Genomic DNA, 19,168 nt, shown 5'->3' with positions numbered 1-19,168 from the left:
GTACCTGCTTCATTTGTCTTCCTTTGTATTTTTGACCTAAGTATATAATGATTTTAATTTGATTTAGTAGACATTAGCTTTACTCATTGCACAGTGCAGATAAGGGTTAAATTTAAAAGGATTTGTGTGTAGTAATGAAGATTACATTCTCCTATTTCTCACTGTATCACTGCCACCCTGTGGATGCCCAGTGAACTACATCTAAAGTGTCCAGGTACACAAAGTCTTACAGAAATGACTGCTTTTCCAGCTCCCTGATATTTTCTATGTCTTGACCTTTGTGATACTTTATTAACTTGGAGAAATGGAAATTCTTGAAACAACACTCTACTTAGAAATTATGCACATGAATTGGACAATTGCTCAAAATAGTAGGTCGCATAAGCACAATACTTGGTGTAAACTCCTAAGTTTATCACTCAATCCAGGCATTGTCAATTTCATGGCATTTTTCAACCTGAGTGAAAGAAAATATTTTACTTGTCATATACTCTGGTGCATTTATAACAACACAATATATTTATAGAATGAATGCTCACCGAAATTTTTTTATGTGAAACATTCTGAGAAAGGTAATTATTAACAAATAAACAATTGTTCCTCGACTAATGTGTGTTTTTAAGAAGGGACTTATTTCAAAATGCTTGTATCTGCTGAAACTTCATTTTAAAATCATAAGAGACACACAAGTATAATGGCATTAACAACTATTTTTCACCATGTTTAAGTGCAGGTTTTTAGCAGAAAGAATATGGGGCAAAAGTAAGGAATAAACACTGGATTTGGATTTATTCATTTATTCATTTGAGAATAGAATGTAAGAACATAGTTCTATATATTTGTTAAGTGAGCAAAAATGTTAATGGTCTCTGGCCTATAGCTGTACTGACATATAAATTGACCTGTGAAAGTACATGGAGAGAATGTAGCCAGAACAAGACTGGAAGTCACTTTGTATGAAAGATAGGCTGACTCATTGTTCTCTGTCATGGCAAATACATAATATTTATGTTATGTTGTTCATGCACACTCCCTGGAGTTGAATCTATTTTTTTTCAGGATAAAAAAAAATTAGATACTGGCAAGAATGTAGGGTAGGGCTAAGGGAAAAGGGGTGGAAGAATGAAAGAGAAAGGAGAGAATACAGGCAAGAAATCATTGTGTGTATACCACAGAATTGGGAAATACAGAAGAAGAGGTGGATCAAATTGAGGTGAAGATACTGACGTGAAGACAGATCATGATTTATTTTGCATGTAAACTGCTTGTTAAATGGCATAATTCAATACATAACCTAAAATTAAGATAAGGAAGGGAAGAATTGGTGGGACGGGGTGGCTAGGTGGGTGAAAATGTTAACAGAGATGACAGCGGTCAAGACATACTGAACTCAGAAGCACCTTCTTTGTACAACTACTTAAAGATAGTAAAATATTTTTTTAATTAAGAATACTTTATGAACTTGTACAACTTATGGGTTGTATTACTACTAGTGAGTATAGAAAAGTTTGTGAAATTCTTGACTACTGCTTACTTTGTTTCAGCTTATTCAATAAAAGTAATAGTGATTTAAGGAGCATATTCAATAATAATTAAACATGAATTAAAAGCATTATTATAACCTGTCAAGTTACACAATTTGTACCTCGGTTGTTTTGATATCTATTTTTTTCTCTTAAAAGAGTAACATTATATCAGGGCTGAGAGTGTGGCCTAGTTGTAGAATCTTTGTCTAGCAAACACAAAGCCCAGGTTTGATTCCTTGGTATCACATACACAGAAAAAAGCTGGAAGTGGGGCTGTGGCTCAGGTGGCAGAGTGTAAGCCTTGAGAAAAACCTAAGGACAGTGCACAGGCCCTGAGTTTTAGCCTCAGGACTGGCAAAAAAAAATAGTATTATATAAAAATAACATTTTCATGGGTCATTTCTATAGTATGTTACAAGAATAGTATTGTGGGTGCTGGTGGCTCATGCTTACAATCTCTAGCTACTCAGTAGGCTGAGATCTGAGAATTATGGTTTAAAGCCAGCCTGGGCATGAAAGTCCTTGAGGCTCTTTTCTCCCATTAACCACCAGAAAGTGAGAATTGGTGCTGTGGCTCAAGTGGTAGAGCTCTCAGCCTTGTGCTGAAGAGCTCAGAGACAGCACCCAACCCAGGGTGCAAGTCCTATGACAAAAAAAAAAAAAAAAGAAGAAATCAATAGTATTATAAACACAACAGAATTCATACAAACCTGCTCCACTTTTGATTAAAAAATGTCTTTAACAGCAAAATTTGTTCAGAATTAATACAAACCTGGTCCGCTTTTGATTAAAAAATGTATTTATCAACACAATTTAAAATATAGTACTGATTTGTTCTTTATACATTACTGAGTATAAGTTGATCATACAGTCTGACTTCTGGTAATGTTTTTTAAATTATTTTTTTATTATTATTTTGCTTCAATTTGTAGAATCAGCTCAGAGTCTTCCAAAGCCACAGGGCCAACCTTTTAAAAGATCATAGTAATGTGTTTCCCAGCAGAACACAGTTACTTGAAACTGTCACCTCCCCAATTATCAGTTATCCAGAGTTCAAGTTTAATTTACAATAGGCAAATCTCCAAAGAGTAATGGAAGTGATTCAATGAAGAAAGGAAGCCAATAAAACTAAAAAAATAAAATAAACTTCAGGACAACTGATCTCAGAGATGGGTTTTATTAATCTGTGTACTAAGATTTTTGGAATTAAGCCTATCAAAATACAATGCTGGACTGCATGTCTTAGCAGAACATTTTGCAGCAATTTGCCTTCTTCACAAATATATTTGAATCCAGAGTTTATGATTAGGCTAAAATTTTGTTTTATTTATGGCATTATACAATAAGTGGTTATTAATGGGAGGAAAAGGGTAAACGAGGAGAGTGAAGGAGTGTGAGTATGGTTAAATAACGATATGTACATTTGTGGAAATGTATCAAAGAAGCCTGTTGAGATGGGTTTGAAAATAGAAGAAGAGGGATGAAGAAGAATGATGTAAGCATAGACTGGCGACTCTGATCAACATATATTAATGCACTTTTACACAGAGTCTAATTGAGAAGAAAAACAATGTTTTTGAGTAATCTTTCAAATGAAGTATGAAGCTATTGATTTTTATATCATTTCTTAATGCCTTAGTGAACTTTAAATGTACATTTATTACCTATTTGTTGATATGGTTAACATATGAGCAAACATTGAGTCAAGTACTATGCTATTCCTTAAAAGTGAATTAGTAAGTTTAAAAAGTTCTGACATCATGACATCAAGGAACTTATAAGTAGAAGGGAGATCCTAGGTAAATTGTCAAGAAAGAATCAAAAATGATCCTCCGAGGGAAGAATGAGAGGAAGAAAGATGTTCTGTATAAACAGAGAATAAGGTAGGAGACATTTGGCTCAACAGGACACACCCCTGAGAGGAACTCTATGCAGCCTTTAATGAGAGAAGGCAGAGGCAGAAGCAGTGGAAAAGAACAGTGTTTTATCATAATCTGACAGTACTGAATCTTAGTAGCACAATTCTGCTTAACCAGATGGCACAATTCTGCCCTAAAATAGTTTCAAGTATGCTTTTCCTACACTAAAGCTGACCATGCTTTCTCATATAAAGCATAATCAATACTGTATTTTTCATGAGATTGCTTTTAGATGTTAGATTATTCTGTAAATGCATGAAGGTAATAGTATTTAAATCTGATTATATATATGTATACATATGCATATACATATATAGAACTTTTGTTAGAAAAGGGATTGGATTGTTAACATTCATCTTATTTTATGAGAAGGAAATACTTTCAATGATAAGAGAAAAGGACATACACACACATCCATATGTACATACAGAAACAGAGAATGCCTTATACATGGATAGTGTCTCTGTAAGGAAAGGCAGTAGTGAAGGGCTTGCAACTACCCAATAGATCCAGCATAGACAAAATAGTATTTTTTTTAATGAATAAAGGTTTTTTTCTCTTATTCTAAAGCTGAGAATATTAGACACTACTGAATAAATAAAAATATACGAAAGGTCTTAGAAGCAATGTACTTGCTCAATAGCACTAAGTATTTGATAAGTTGAGTGTCCCGCAATACCCAGTGTTTAACTACACTTTCAAAGCCCTATGTACTACTCTGTACTGCATAATACAGGAAGAGAAATGGAAGAGGTGGCAATGACTCCTTGTTATTCATTGATGAAAAAGACAATGTCCACATCAGCTACAGAAAACACAAATGAAACCTAGTCATTTGTAACGTTCTTTACGTTTTTATACACTATTGAATACTACTCTCTACCTGAGAGCCGACAGAAATGTAGGAAATATTTTCTCGTTTTGAAAGAATAATTCTTTAGAACTAAATGGACTGCCATAATCCTTATTGCCAAATGATTAAAACTTTGGTAGAGGAGTCTTCATTAAAAATTTATTCCACACTTATCAAATACTTCTGTCCATTTGCTTTTATGCTTCCAACTTACTAGGCATTTTGAAATCACTCCTTTAGTAATTTTGATTGTTTTTCTAATTATTTCTGACAATCACACAGAGTCTGAGACTTATATCTTATCAGAGAAGGCAAACTTAAATGTATACTGCTACCCAATCCACTCACTATCCTATAGGAAATCAAATATATTTAACTTTTCTGATCCTAGGAATCGTCTTTCAACTGTGTGTCTGGTTTTACTTTCCTTCCTTCATTTGTTTGGACTTTTTCCCCAGAGTTCATTTTCATTTTGGCACCATTTTTGATGCAGTCTCCTACACACGCGTGAGGCCGGGGGAATGGCATCGGTGCAGGTAAGGATGAAAACACAAATGTACTTTAATTTGGAACAGCTGTGCTGGACGATTCATGTAGATTTGGTTTTAAACCTGCACCTATCTACAATCAGGTAGATGAATAGCCCAAATATTGTGTTCCAATTCTCAGACATTCAGGTTTCCTTATATTACTCTGGGTGTGTGAAACCCTTCTTTGTCACTTCTTCAGACAGTTCTCAGCACATCTACCCACATGGAGCTGAATGGATTTTTATTGAGGTAGAAAAAAAATGAGTGCCAGGGAGGCATTCAGCAGCCACATGCATGAGAGACTAAAGTTAGAAGGAAAAGTACAATTTGCAGGAAGCTCAGAGACAATTGTGTTGAAGGTATCAACATTTTAACATGGAATATTTAAAAAAATAATTTGCTTTATTATTATAGAGGTGATATGTGGAAGGGTTACTTTACAGATGTCAGGCAATGCTTTGCCCTATATATAATATATTTCCACTCATCTCTGAAGGAGGCCTTCGGGGAGAGCACAGAAGCCAAAGGAAATGGTGGAAAAGTGCAGCAGCAGTGTGTACTGTATGGACATTTATAACAGCAAACTATGCAGCTCAGGTGGAGATGGAAGGGAGGGACTGGGAGAAATTGAGGGAACAGATGGTACTGTATGAAAGGACATGTACCTACCAACACAGGAATTTTGTTAAATTATATTTCATTGTGTTAAAACATGCTTACCAGATTATTTTTTATTGCAATTGCAAAGCTATACAGGTAATGTACTACTTTGCTTAAGTGAAACTTTAGGAGCATTGATTCAGAGGTTTCCAGAACCTTCTCCTCCTACTCTGGCAAGTACTATTCTACTCTGATCTAAGAATTTAATTATTTGAGACACCTCATGAAAGTGGAAGCATGCAATATTTGCCTTTTCTGAGGAGAATATTTCACTTAGCATAACAATGAATCTAATTTATATTGTCACACACTGAAGAATTTAGCACTTGGTTAGGGCCAAGTATGTGCCACATTTGTTGTTTAAATGAGCTTTGATAGCAAATGCATAAAATTATATATCTATATCTACAATCTATCTATATGTGTAGTAACTTTTGGAGTATTTAGAAAATATAAATATTAGTGTAGACTTCAATAAAATTGTATCCAAGAAAAGCTTTAAGTGTTCTACATTTCCATTATCCTCTAATTTGTCTCTTCTTATAATCTTTTGTTAGTTAGAATATATTCATAGAATCCAATACTATCAAAATTCTAAATCATTTTATTAATTAATAAAGAGATACTATATTATATTTATGCTATATGTTATATATTTACATATTATATAAAATATTAATCCCAAAATACTTAGGTAACATGAAAATATTATGTTTCATAATCCATAATTTATGTTATTTTATAAAGGAGACAAGTATTTTATGTAAAAAAATCACTCAATACAATTACATCTTTAAATCAACTAGTCTTTAAAATTAAAAATTGTACTCACTTTTTTGTCTTTATTATACTTGGTAAATATCTCCTGGGCTCTCTCTTCTCCTCCATCAGTGAACAACATGATAATCTTGTTGCAGTTGGCTCTGGAAACATTATACTGTTAAAAATGATAGCAATATATGTATCAGTCATAGCCAAAGACAAGGAAGAAAACAGAGGGAGAGCGTGTGCAGTTTTCAAGTATTGAATGAAAAGTTTTCTTAAAGGTCTACTCACAGCTCCCCTATCAAACCAGGCCCACCCTTAACTACCCAGGTAGCCAAAAGTCTATGTCACTTCTCTCAGACCTCTGGTCATAAGTCATTCTCTCCCTGAAACCTTCCCTGGAGACTGTGTTATATATTGTTATGTACATTGCATTTTCCCTTCACAGCATTCTTCACTCTTCAGTGTTACCCTGGTAGAAGAGTGCCTTTTTCTAGAATGCTGTTTATTTACTGATCAATAATTCATACGTAGAGATTAGTAAAGTGATTTTGAATGATAAAACAGCCACATGGATTTCATGTGTCTATGATTTTATGGCAGAAATAAAGAATATCATCTTTAAAATGGGCACACTTTATGTAAATTTTCAAATATGTCTGGCTTTTTCTTGCTTCCTTCACCTTAGGTTTCTTAAACGACAGACTCTCACATGACTGTACCCCATGCACTGCTTTTGTAAGTGGCACAACCTGTGTGCCCAGCTCTACCACTATCCTCTGAGTACCTGTGGTGGGAAAGCCTATTGCAGAAATGAGAAAATATTTACACAGTATGGAGATTTGAGGATCATATCTTCAACTAGAGTTACAATACTGCTGTGGAGATGTACGAACTCAAGTATGGCTCCTGTTCTGAATTGTTCAAAATGAAATGGAAGATATGGCTCTGTTTGGAGATCAAGTGCACAGCGTGGGAAAATCCTCTCACTTGGGGCCCTAAGGTAGCACTCATGCTCATTCACTGTGACCTTTTCCTGCATGATTCAGGTGAATCCCCACGGAGAGGGAATTCTTGCTCTGGGGCTTGTTTTTCCACCCACTTTCATAGTTACCATCAGAAGCTTTTTGATCATTTAGGAAGAACAAACTTAAAGGACAGTAAGTAGACATCAAGAATTAAAACAGTGGGAGGGGAAAAGGTGAGTGTGCAGGGTAAGGGCGAGTGTGGTCAGAATACTTAATATTCATATCTGGAAAAAAATTAATGAAACCTGTATGAAATTGTTTCAAGAATCAGCGAAGGGGATAAGGAAGAGTGATTAACAGGGATACATTAATTGCATACATTATATGCATATGTGAAAATGTCATAATGAACCCTTTTGGTTCAAATAATATAACTGTAAGAATAATAGTAAAATGTTAAAATGTTTACAGTAATCATTTGATGATTGCAAGCACAGTATCAATGAGATACCCAAAAAGAATTTTCTACCTAGCAATTTTCCCCTGTATTATTCAAAGTAAAGGAAAAGTAGGCTTTAATTATTTCTTAAAGCTCCAAAATGAAAAAAAGGGAGGAAGGTATTTTAAAAGGAAATATACATTTTCCCTGTGTATTCTTTTTAAGTTTGGATTTCAAAATTAAAAGATTTCACAGAATTTTTACCTGCTAGACACATCTGTAGTATGAATGTATGTAGTATACCTGTGGAGTATGTGTGTTTGTGTGTGTGTGTGTGTGTACACACATGCATGCATGTGTGTGTGCAAGCACACACCTATTGGTGCTAAGGCTTGAACTCAGGGTCTAGCCACTGTTTTTGAGCTTTTGTGGTTAAGGCTAGCTCTCTACCACCTGAACCACAGCTGTTCTTTTGACTAGCTTTAGATTGTGATCCTCAGATCTCCTGAGCAGCTAAGATTACAAGCCTGAACCACTGGAGCCTGGCTTATAGTTGCTTGCTAAATCAGCACTGAACCTAATAGAGAAAACAGTAACAGAATCAAGACACAAGTCAGTGATAAGAGGAAAAGGCACATGGCGGCGATGCTCACGTTAAGAAGCTGTTCAAAAGCAAAACTGAAGCCCTTCTTATAGTCTGTGATCCCCTTTGCTGTGATATTGTTCACTGCATCCTTCAACACCTTCTTATTTCTCACATTTGCTTGGACAAGGTGCTGAAAGCAGCTCACATCCTGAGCATTGCTGTTAAACTGCAAAAGAGGAAAAAAAGGAAAGAAAAATTATAAATGAATATTAAAGCCAACGGGCTTTACAATTTCCAGGAAATTTGTGTTTTTATGCATCTCAATGCCTTTGCATTGCTTGTTCTTTTGAAAGGAAATGTGAGCTTCTGTGTCACACACACAAGCTCTAATAACTCCACAGCAGTCTCCCTCTAAAACTTTCCATCTATGCTGTAACCCAGGCCATTATGCTTGCTACCCTCGCTTGTAAACTAGGATTTGAGATTCACAAGGTCCCTTCTGTTTCTCAAATTCGTTGAGCATACAGACAAAAATGACTGAAAGTGAAATGTATTCAGATTGCCAAAAGTATATGCCTGCCCAGAAAACAGAGAGAGGGAGAAGCATTTTAAATTACATGATATCAGGAAAGGCTAGGTAAAAGGACATTGGAGGAAAACAACAAAGTCAGTAATGTGTCAATGTAATGGTAGAGTCTTCTTAAAGAGCTAAAACCTGAAGTAAACTTTAAATAATCAAGAACAACTGGTATCCTTTCAGGCATACCACTGTACTGATTAGACAGAAGAAGCAGGTGAGTCTTGCAGGAAAGGAGAAAACAGTCACTCTCATACATGCCATTCATGCGTATGGTTTTTTGAGCCTTCTCCTGAGTTCAAGTGCAGGTGTTGATGTGAGCAATCAGGCTCTGAACAAGAGGCTATAGAAGGATAGGAACATTAGCTCCAAGGACACCTGCTCAGAACTGAACCCTCTGACTTGAAACTCCTTTGTATAATAAAGATAGTAAATGAATAGGCAAATAATAACTATATAATTGGAAAAACTAAAACAAAAAGAATTGAACACTCTATAAAATGCATTTGTGCAATATCTTGGGTATTTCCAAAAGGATATGAGCAAGACGAATACTGTGATATAGAATGCTAAAATGGCAGAAATTTTCCCAATATTAATAAACTTTGTAGTTTGAGTAAATTCTTCAGGCCATAGGGACTCTCGTTATATCACATGTACCAAACAGAAATCAAAAGCAAACAAAAAATACTTGCTAGTTGGCGGATGATTAGGAAATAAAAATGTAAAGGATATTCTGATCAAAAACATAATGCATCCATCTGCAGTGGCTCAAGCCCCAAATCCCAGCTATTTGGTAGGCAGAGATTAGAGGATTAGAGTTCAATGAGAGAGTCTTGAATGAAAATTTAGCCAAAAGCTAGAGAAAATGTTCATTCCACAATTGCATTTTAAGTACATGGCATGAACATGATATATTATAAATATTAAGTGAAAAGAAATTCTGAGGCTATGCTATTATGTCCTCTCTTTGTCTTGTGAATAATTGCCATTCCTTAAAACCTAGTTTTAAAATAAGATAGTACTTATATAGCTATAATAAACAAAATTTAATAAATTCACATTAGATAATTAGCCTAAATTAATGAACCAAAATAAGATTTCATAAATCAAATTGTACTCATAGATCTACCACCAGGTGGCAGTGCAGGAGAATAAAAGGAAAGTTAAACAGAAGTTATCTCAAAAATCCTGATTTCATTTACATTTTTATGCATGGTTCCCTATTAAAAAATTTTAAACCTCTTTAAATTTTCATAATTGTGATAGGAAATTTTATACTAGACATTATATTGAAAATAAAATTAGTATCCTAAAACCCAGAGAAAATATGCAATAATCTCTATCCAAACAACTATGGTTATTTTCAAGAAAATAACCACATCTGAATACTATTACTAAAAATCAAAAATTACCCAGCCATACATTTAATGATACACTTAGGACCTGTGTTATAAAAGAAGGAAAAGAAATACATAAATATCTGGATATCTGAGTCATATTTAGAAGAGATGAGATGTGAAACCAATGAATAATTCCACCCGGAATGAAAAAACAAAAACAAAAAAAAAAGGAATTCAAGCATTTTCTTACCTCATTGGTAAATGTGATTTTAACCTGATAAAAAAATCTAGTTGGTAGAATTTCAAATCCCATTCTCTCTTTTCTTTTTCAATAAACCAAAACTTCTTGTATCATTTGTTAAAATATTTTTAACTTAGCAAAAACACATCAATCAAATACCAATACCTTCTAATAGTTGATTTTACTGCTTGGATCTTGCTGTGCTGTGTTTATGTAAGTACTGAGGTTTGAATTTGGTCTTGTGCTTACTAGCCAATTTGTCTAACCCTTGGGTCACACCAAGTTGCTTAAGTTGGACAAGATATATTTCATGTTTTTATGTAGGCTGGTCCAGACAAACTGTGATCCTTCCAACTCTGTATCCCATGTAGCATGGGTTAAAAGCACTGTGGTTAGTTTATTGGTGGAGATTGGGTCTCCCTTACACATTTTCTCTGGGCTAGCTTCCAAACATTAAAACTGTAGTTTCTAGCTTTTAGTAGTACGCCCTGATTTTACATTTTGATCTTGGTAGACTTCATTTTCCTCAACACTATGATACAACGTGCTGCTTTTGTCATACTCCAGATTTCTACTTTTATTAACTATTTCACAAGGTTCTTTGTAATAACTTAGGATTGTTTATACATTTCTATAACTTTAAGTCCTTTACACCTTGAAATATCTCATGGACCTTTCACTCTGTTAGTATATTAACAGTAAATCTTTTAGTTAACAAGACTGATAATCCCATGAGAGCCAGGCAACACACTGGACAGGCATCAGCTAGCTTACTAACCCTTGGCCAGCTTCCTTGTTATTTGTGAGATGGACTCTACCAAATGTTTGAGGAGAAAAATAGTTGCTATTGAGCTAGACTCAATAGCACATACTCATACTTCCCGGTGAGTCAGAACTCCAGACTTATACTGACCATGGCTCCACTGCTGATGCACTTTTCATTCCAGAAGAATGAACTATCCCATTATGCCATGAAACTCTTCTACATATGTGTTTCCACTGAAGTTTCGAAGTGTTTTGTTGTATTAAATTTGCATTGACAAGTAGATGAGACAAGCTGTCATTTCCAAAGAATTATCCATGGACTCCAGATTTCAACATTTCTATATATGTCTCTTACATTCATATATTCCTTTTTCTATTATAAAGCCTAGTCATAAATACGCTAAATATTGCTAGGTTAGTCATGGCTTTTAGGGATGTTACTGAGAAATAGCACTGTTGGTTTTATTCCTCGTGCTTATCGAGAGAAAACCAGAAGTGGTGGCATGTGTCCAGTGAGATGCTCTGCATATCTTCATTAATAAAACTCATACCTGTGTATACTTTGGACTTCAGATCTCTGGGTCTGTTATTAAGAGTGATTTCCAGTCTGTGGTCTCCGTGACCCATAGCACAAAAGCAGAAACATGGTTATGTAGACTTTTCCAGTTTTTAATTTGATTTTATAAAAGACAGGTCATCTACCCTTCTTCAAATAAGCATCCCAGACACAACTGACTCTCAATTTCCTTGGAGCTTTAATTTCCTCCTCTCTGAAATGATGGACTGGACTAGATCACATGGAAAGGCCTTCAATTCCGTACATTTGACAGCTTAATCAGAAGAAAATTACATACAGGAGAAATAATAAATCATATATCTATCGATACACAAAACACAATCAGCTTGATATGATTAAAATATGTTAGATATTACAATTGCAATGACAAATTCATGTCTGACAACCAAGATGTGATCACCCATCTAACACTTTGATATTTCTCTCTTAAAACAAATATTCCATTCAACTTGACTTATGACAAACTCAACATTCAGTCTTCTCAACTTTATTAAAATGCTGAGTGGGCTTCTAACAAAGTTGTAAGTAAACTTCTTGTGTATTCTACTTGTATCTGGATATAGAAATACTTTTCAGTCAGGGGATGCTTTTAGAATACTTTGAAGCAGTTGAGATTGTAATTTTCTTCTACTACAGGAACAATGTTGATTTCACCTTGTTTTCCATCTCTACTGGACATCTGAGTCTCCCTAGTGCACTCATGGATTGCCAAGGCCCTGCATTACTGGCTACCCTCCCTACTCTAGAACTCTGGAGCTATGATCAGCTTAGATTACCTATAATATAAACAACATTTTCCTCAGGGAATTTGAATGCCAGCTCCTGAAGACAAAACCTTTATGAAATATGCACAGAAGCTTAGATCATCACAAAGGAGCAGATCTGGTCAATATACTCAGTATTCATGTTATTCCTGAAGCATCCTACTTGGAAATCATTCTATAGCTAAAAATAATCAGCTAAGCTGGGAGCTGGAGTCTCACACCTGTAACCCTAGCTGCTCAGAAGGGCTGAGATGTCAAGGCTTCAGTTTGCAACTAGGCCTGGCAAGAAAGTCCATGAGAATCTTATCTCCAATTAGCTACTAAAAACTGTAAGTTGAGCTGTGGCTCAAGGGGTAAAGTGCCAGCTTTGGGCAAAAAAGATGAGGGACAGCACCTAGACTCTGAGTTAATGCACTTCACCTTACACACACACACACACACACACACACACACACACACACACACGGAATAAGAGATTACAGTGTTCCCGGTTGAGCTCATGGAATGTGTTCATATTGATAATATGGTCGAATGTGAGTTTACACACACACACACACACACACACACACACACACGGAGCTAACATACCAGTAATGGGAATTTGATTGAAATATTTGATATCTGCATAATACATTCTTTCCAGGACTCCTATGACTGATAAAATAGTATTGAGGTCATAGGCAAAGTTGAGTGTACGTGCCAGTGACAATCTTGTCAACCCCTGCTTTGCTAGTGACAGACAAGAGACAAGACTCTAAGAGGAAGACAATAAGCTAGTAGTTTCCCTGCTCTTCTTTATCACCTTTAGCAGGACTGTGACAAGTGCTGTCACTCTTAGCTTTGTGAACTCTTTTCTTGGAGCTTTTGGGTCCTTTTCTGCAGACAGCTTGCAAAAGTCTGTACAGAGATCAAAGATCTCATTAGCATGCAATTAAATTTGCAGCATTCCCTATGTGCCACCTTGTAAATAGCAATCTAGATTCAGAATGAATGTTTTAAGGTAGTCTCCTCAGTAAGCCAACCACAGCCCAAGTTATTTTCCTTACTAATACCTAAAAGTAAGTAAATAAGTGGAAGAAAATCTCAATAAATGCATGGAGCTTTTAGTTTGCCAAGTCCTAGGAAATGATCTAATACTTTTATGCTTAAAAAATATAGAAATAATTTCAAGGTTTACTTATACTTACTGCCTTGACTACTTGAATTTCTATGTACAACTAATTTCCAAGTATCAAAAACTTGTCCTGCCATATAATTAATTGAAAAATGCTAATGCCTGTCAACACATTCTTATAAACTTTCCTTATATTTATAAAGTAAGGTAGCTTCTGTCAATTGCTTTTTAAAAAAATGTTAAATAACATTTATAAATTTGTCTTGTTACAATAATCCTTATGTTTGTCTTTATTTTCAGTTTATTCTTCACAGTGCATACCTTTTATGTTTTTCAAATGAAGACAATATTTGAAGAAAAAAAACATTTAAACAACCCTGTTCTGGTGTTAGCTAGCATTGAACAGTCAAGTTCTCAAATCAGAACCCCTGAAGTAAGTGAGAGCTCACACTACTTGAAAGTCAATAAATTAATTTCCTGAAGTTTCATAGATAACAATCAATCTGTCAGTCATTCAATACAAGCTCTATGTGTCAGAAACAAAGGATACATTACAACTCACACCAGCAGCAGATGCAAGAGTAGCATCTTTGCACAGGAATGCAATGGGATATGCCTCAGGCACAAAATCATGTGTCAGAGCTGGGGCTTGAATGCAGGTCCTCTTGCTCCTACTTGGGTTTTTTTTCCCTCAAGGCTGGGGTGATACAACTTGACCCAAAACTTCACTTCTAGCTTTCTGCTGGTTAACTGGAGATAAACACTACACTGATTTTTCTGCACAAGCAGGCTTCACATTTTGATCATCAGATCTCAGCATGCTGAATAATAATTAAGATTTCAGGCATAAGTCACTAAGCCACAATTGCCTGTGAGGCTTCTATTGAGGCTGTTAGTCCACTTGTCCACTTATCTCCCAATGATGACAATTTTTAGTCACTCTGCCATGCAAATCTTTTCATTTGGATATTCCAAACTTTAAGTAAATTGCTTTGAATGCTGACACATGAAGAAATGTGACAGATTTATGAAGAAATGCCTCCAATTGTTGGTAGACTTGGATTGGAAGAACAAGAAAGCAAGAATGATAAGAATGTTGATTAAAATACACTTTATATGTGATATTTCCTTCAGTATTCAATGGCATTCTATTGAGGTTAAATACTATTCTGTCCATTTCAAAGAGGAGAAAAGTGTAACTGATAACCACAAAAGTAACTAGGTCACATGATCCTTAGTCTCAAGGTTGTGCATTACCCATTATCTCTATGCAATTCTAATAATCATGAGAGCAAAGGCCTATGGGAGAAGCATCCCCAGGGGCTTTTTCTCCAGATCCTTCAATGTCAATGCAGGAACGACTCGGGGGCTTTGGTCATCATCTTGCTCTTCAATTAATATAGACTAACAAATATTACTTCTGTGTTTAAAAAGTAAAGATTTGTGTTTGTTTTTTTTTTCCAGTCATGGGCTTGAGTTCAGGGACTGAGCACTGTCCTTGGACTTTCTCAAGGCTACAGCTTTTCCACTTAAGCCTCAGCACCATTTCTGGCTTTTTTCTATGTATGTGGTACTGAGGAATCGAACCCGAGTCTTGGTGCATGCTATGCAAGCATTCTACCTCTAGGCCAAACTCCCAGCTAGATTTGTGCTGTCTTTAAGGTATATCATTCAGATTTTTGGTTTGGTTTTACCTATTTGGAAACAAAAGCTTGGATCCTTCTGGCTGCCTTTAGTAGCTGTATTGTGTATACTTGGACTTGTTTAGAAGAAAGGCTGGAAGAGACAGTGAGGGGAGATGAAGGAAGTCATGACATGGATCAAGGTGCACTGCACTCATATACTTAATTGTAGCCCTATTGTACAATTAGTTAAACACAACAAAAAGACATAAATACAGTAAGATTTTTCTTAATTAAGTAAAATCTGTCTCCTTCAAGCAATATGAAACATCTTATAAGGTATGATGCATAGAGTATATTTTTTCAGAAAGAAATGAACTATATCACATTTTACATAATGAGTACAACTGAGAATTGCTTCCAGGAAGAAAATTGGCTCCAAGAACCTTCACATACTCCTCTAACATTTACCTGAAAGAGATAAAGATCTTCCATTGCTAACATTGGACATATTACAGTCAACCATCAGCCTAAGTTTGCCTTTCATCTTAAATTGGCTTGTAGCATTTTCTCCCACACATTCATAAGCAAACCCCTCCTTCCTGTGTCAACGCTGGAAACTTGGGCCATAAATCAGGCCATGCTGTGATTGAATTTCTGCTCCTATCATCCACCAGTTCTTCCATCAGAGCGCATAACTCGATTAGAGGGAAAGTGGCTACACTGCACTTGCATTTACACTTTGCCTAACAGCAGGTTTGCTTTCTGCAACAAAGAACAGCCCTGGAGACAGTGGAAATGATCCAAATCCACGCAGCATTAGTCTTGATGCCATATACCTGATTTAGGCATAAAAATGACTTTCATTTTAAAAATAAACCAAGTCATGTAAAACTAAGCTTACAGGCTATTTGATTTTTTTCATCTGGTGAGGGCTTCCCAGGATCCTTAGGAAAGGAGCATATATATATATATATATATATGGCTTGTCTCAGGTCCTGACCATAAGGCTTTAGGGAAAAATACCTGCACCAAGGTCTCCCAGAGAAACCCTCACTGGGAACGCACAAGTTTTCTTCCTATACTTTGCTAAAGTTACCCAAGCTGAAAGGCCCATTATATTTTTCTAAGTTTTCAAAAAAAATATTAGGGAGCAAAAGAGGAAAAAATTCCTGCACGAATGTGTGCACACACAGATACCATATGACATTAGTTTTCTCTTCCCTGAGAATGTCCATGGTATTAAATTATTAAAGTTGTATTTCTTGAGAAGAGCTATTGTTATAAACAAAAAATATAACTTTACTTTTGTTTTAGAAAAATGTTACTGACAAAAAAGTATTCTTGAAATATGTCCATTTCAAAAAAGAAAGCATAGGATAAAGAAACATGGAGCATTTCTTATAAATTATGAATGCAGTTCATATTAAATATGGGATAAATATAAAGAGTATGAAGTTTCATAGGATCAAAAGATACCTGGTGAAGTATATGTGTGTGTGTATATATATATATATGTATATTCCACTATATATGCCTATATGTATAATGTAGCCTACTGAGGAAAAAACCTATACTTGATAGTGTTTGCATAATTACCTTCAAGTACAATAATAAAACTTTACTAGGTTTGTGCTTTTGTTTTGTTCTGGTACTGGGCCTTGAAATCAGGCTCAGGGCACTGTCCTTTTGCAATTTTGCTCAAGAATGGCACTCTACCATTGAGTCACTTCCAGATTATTGAGTTAATTGAACTTTTTCTGCACAAGTTGGTCTGAATCCTTGATCCTCACAATTCAGTCTCCTGAGTAGCCAGGCTCACAGCTGTGAGAATTGGTGCTTAATTTTTCAAATACGCTTTTGGCTTTTGCTAACCAAAATAAAAGATTTCCTTAAACATCATCCCATAAACTCAGAATAGTAATTTTTCAAATAAAAATAAATTTACAGTTTGAAATTACAAATCTATTGATAGGTTATTAGGTAACATTTTATATCATTTTACAATTAAATTCATTGTATCAGTATTACTGTAAAATAGCCATATTTATTTTATATTTCCTTTGTGACTTTTTAAATGTTAAACAAATAGGTAAAGATAGCTATTTTCCAATACTGTCTTCTTCACTGGAGGTTTCTAGAACTCTATATAATTCCTTTTTCATAAAATTCACTTGAGTAGTATCACCTATCATATTAGAGTTGTAAAAACTAATTTGTGCTAAAAAAACAAAATATTTTCTTCCACAATAGCAGAAACACATCCAGTATCTCTGTTACACATACGTATGTATTTATATTTGCATAGATACAGAACACAGTATGCATATATTTGTATATGTGTATCTTAAATAAGATATGTGTATATATACATATTATATATTTATCACCACCTATGATATAACTGGATATAATTGTAGTATCTTAATAATAATAAAAGAAAAACAATGAATATCTATATATGTCAGACCTCATTTGCATTAACTTTTAAAGGACAAATATGTGTCTAGAATAATATGATCATTTAAAATAATTTAGCAAGTTTTCCATCAAGAAAACATAATGTAAATTATTACAGGCTAGTAAAATTTAGTGCAGGGTTACAAAAAGAATTAAGACTCTACGTGACAAAAAATATTTTTGCTTTATGGTAAGAACCATAAACAACTAAAAAGCAAAAAAATAAAATAAAAATAAAAATAAGCAGAACTAACAAGACTGAGAAGAGGTAGGACCTGAGATGGTAAGACAGGTAATACATTTCTACAGAAGTAGAGTTAGAAATCACTATGATTTCATCTTTCAAATGTCATCTGGAAATATTTATCTCACAATGTTTATCTTCAAATGACTTCTGCACATTTCAATCTCTTTTCTTCCCTGTTTTGAATATATGCCTGAGATATGTTCATAAATTCTAACTTGAGGTTTTAAAATTTATTACTTCCTGACAAGTGACATGCCCTGTTCTCTCTAGAGATATTGGGCCTCATGCTTTCTAGCCAGGCTCTCTCCCCCTTGTGCCATGTCACTAGCCTATTCCTAATTCATTCTACAACAATCATATCCTATTTTCGCATGTGGTTTGATTTCACATATCCAAGCCACACCGGTTGAGGATACCCAAGTTAAAACTGCAGGAAACTCTTTCACAGTCATACTTTCCATTAACTGTGTTTTTTGGACTTAGTTAGGAATTTTATTTAAAGAAATACATAGTAAAATATAAATTTTTAAAGGAAAGTAATGATCTTTAATATTAATCAAACATTCAGAGTCTTAATGTTTAGACCATAAAAGTGTTATAACTAGAAAGGAATCAGCTCTTGCTCATGACAGGATGAAAGTGCAACATTTCTCCAAAGGTTGCTTAATCCAATATTCTCTTCAAATGTATTTCTTGATAGCCTTGTTGAGATTCTAACTGCTGCAATTGCTAGCAGTCCCTACCTGCTTTCACACCAGTCCAACTTATAATTCTCCAAGACTTCAGGCAGTCCTATGCTCATTCACACATTGTATGGGGAAGACCAGGGAACTCATGTCTTTTGATAGCACTTATTAATTTTTTACACCCCAGCTCAAAATCTCCTTGAAAATATGAGACGTTGTGCATTCTCATTCAAGCACTTTACACCAGTGATCAGAATCACCCAGAGAGAAACTCCATTCACCAAGCACAGCAAATTGCCTAATTATTCATTCCCTTCATCCTTTTACTTCCAACATTCCTCTTACTGGCATCCTCTTACAGTTACTTTCCAAATAAACCATTTGAACTTGAATTATGGAAACACTTCCATGTTTGATGGTAACTACAGATGGATAATTGTAGAACCATTGTTCAGATGGACTTAAAAATGGATTCTAGGCCTGGGAGGGGATGAGTGAGGATGGAGAATGAAGTCATGGAGTCATT

The 19,168-nt window shown here is 35.0% G+C and overlaps 1 protein-coding gene across 1 annotated transcript in view; it reads right to left on the bottom strand.

Annotated features, from left to right (window-relative positions):
• Cacna2d1 (calcium voltage-gated channel auxiliary subunit alpha2delta 1) overlaps positions 1-19,168 on the bottom strand; it is a 366,878-nt gene that overhangs the window by 61,790 nt on the left and 285,920 nt on the right. Inside the window, exons 11-12 of the mRNA XM_090332896.1 lie at positions 8,314-8,472; positions 6,321-6,425 (exon numbers count right to left, since the gene is read on the bottom strand). Of these exons, the coding sequence (XP_090189022.1) occupies positions 6,321-6,425; positions 8,314-8,472 (264 nt within the window). The remainder of the gene's footprint in view (positions 1-6,320; positions 6,426-8,313; positions 8,473-19,168) is intronic.

Source organism: Megascapheus bottae, chromosome 5, assembly GCF_031878675.1.
Source record: "Megascapheus bottae isolate mThoBot1 chromosome 5, mThoBot2.hap1, whole genome shotgun sequence".
In the NCBI taxonomy this organism is placed as follows: domain Eukaryota; kingdom Metazoa; phylum Chordata; class Mammalia; order Rodentia; family Geomyidae; genus Megascapheus; species Megascapheus bottae.
Note: the sequence above shows the minus strand (reverse complement) of the source record. Positions and strands in the feature narration are given on the sequence as shown.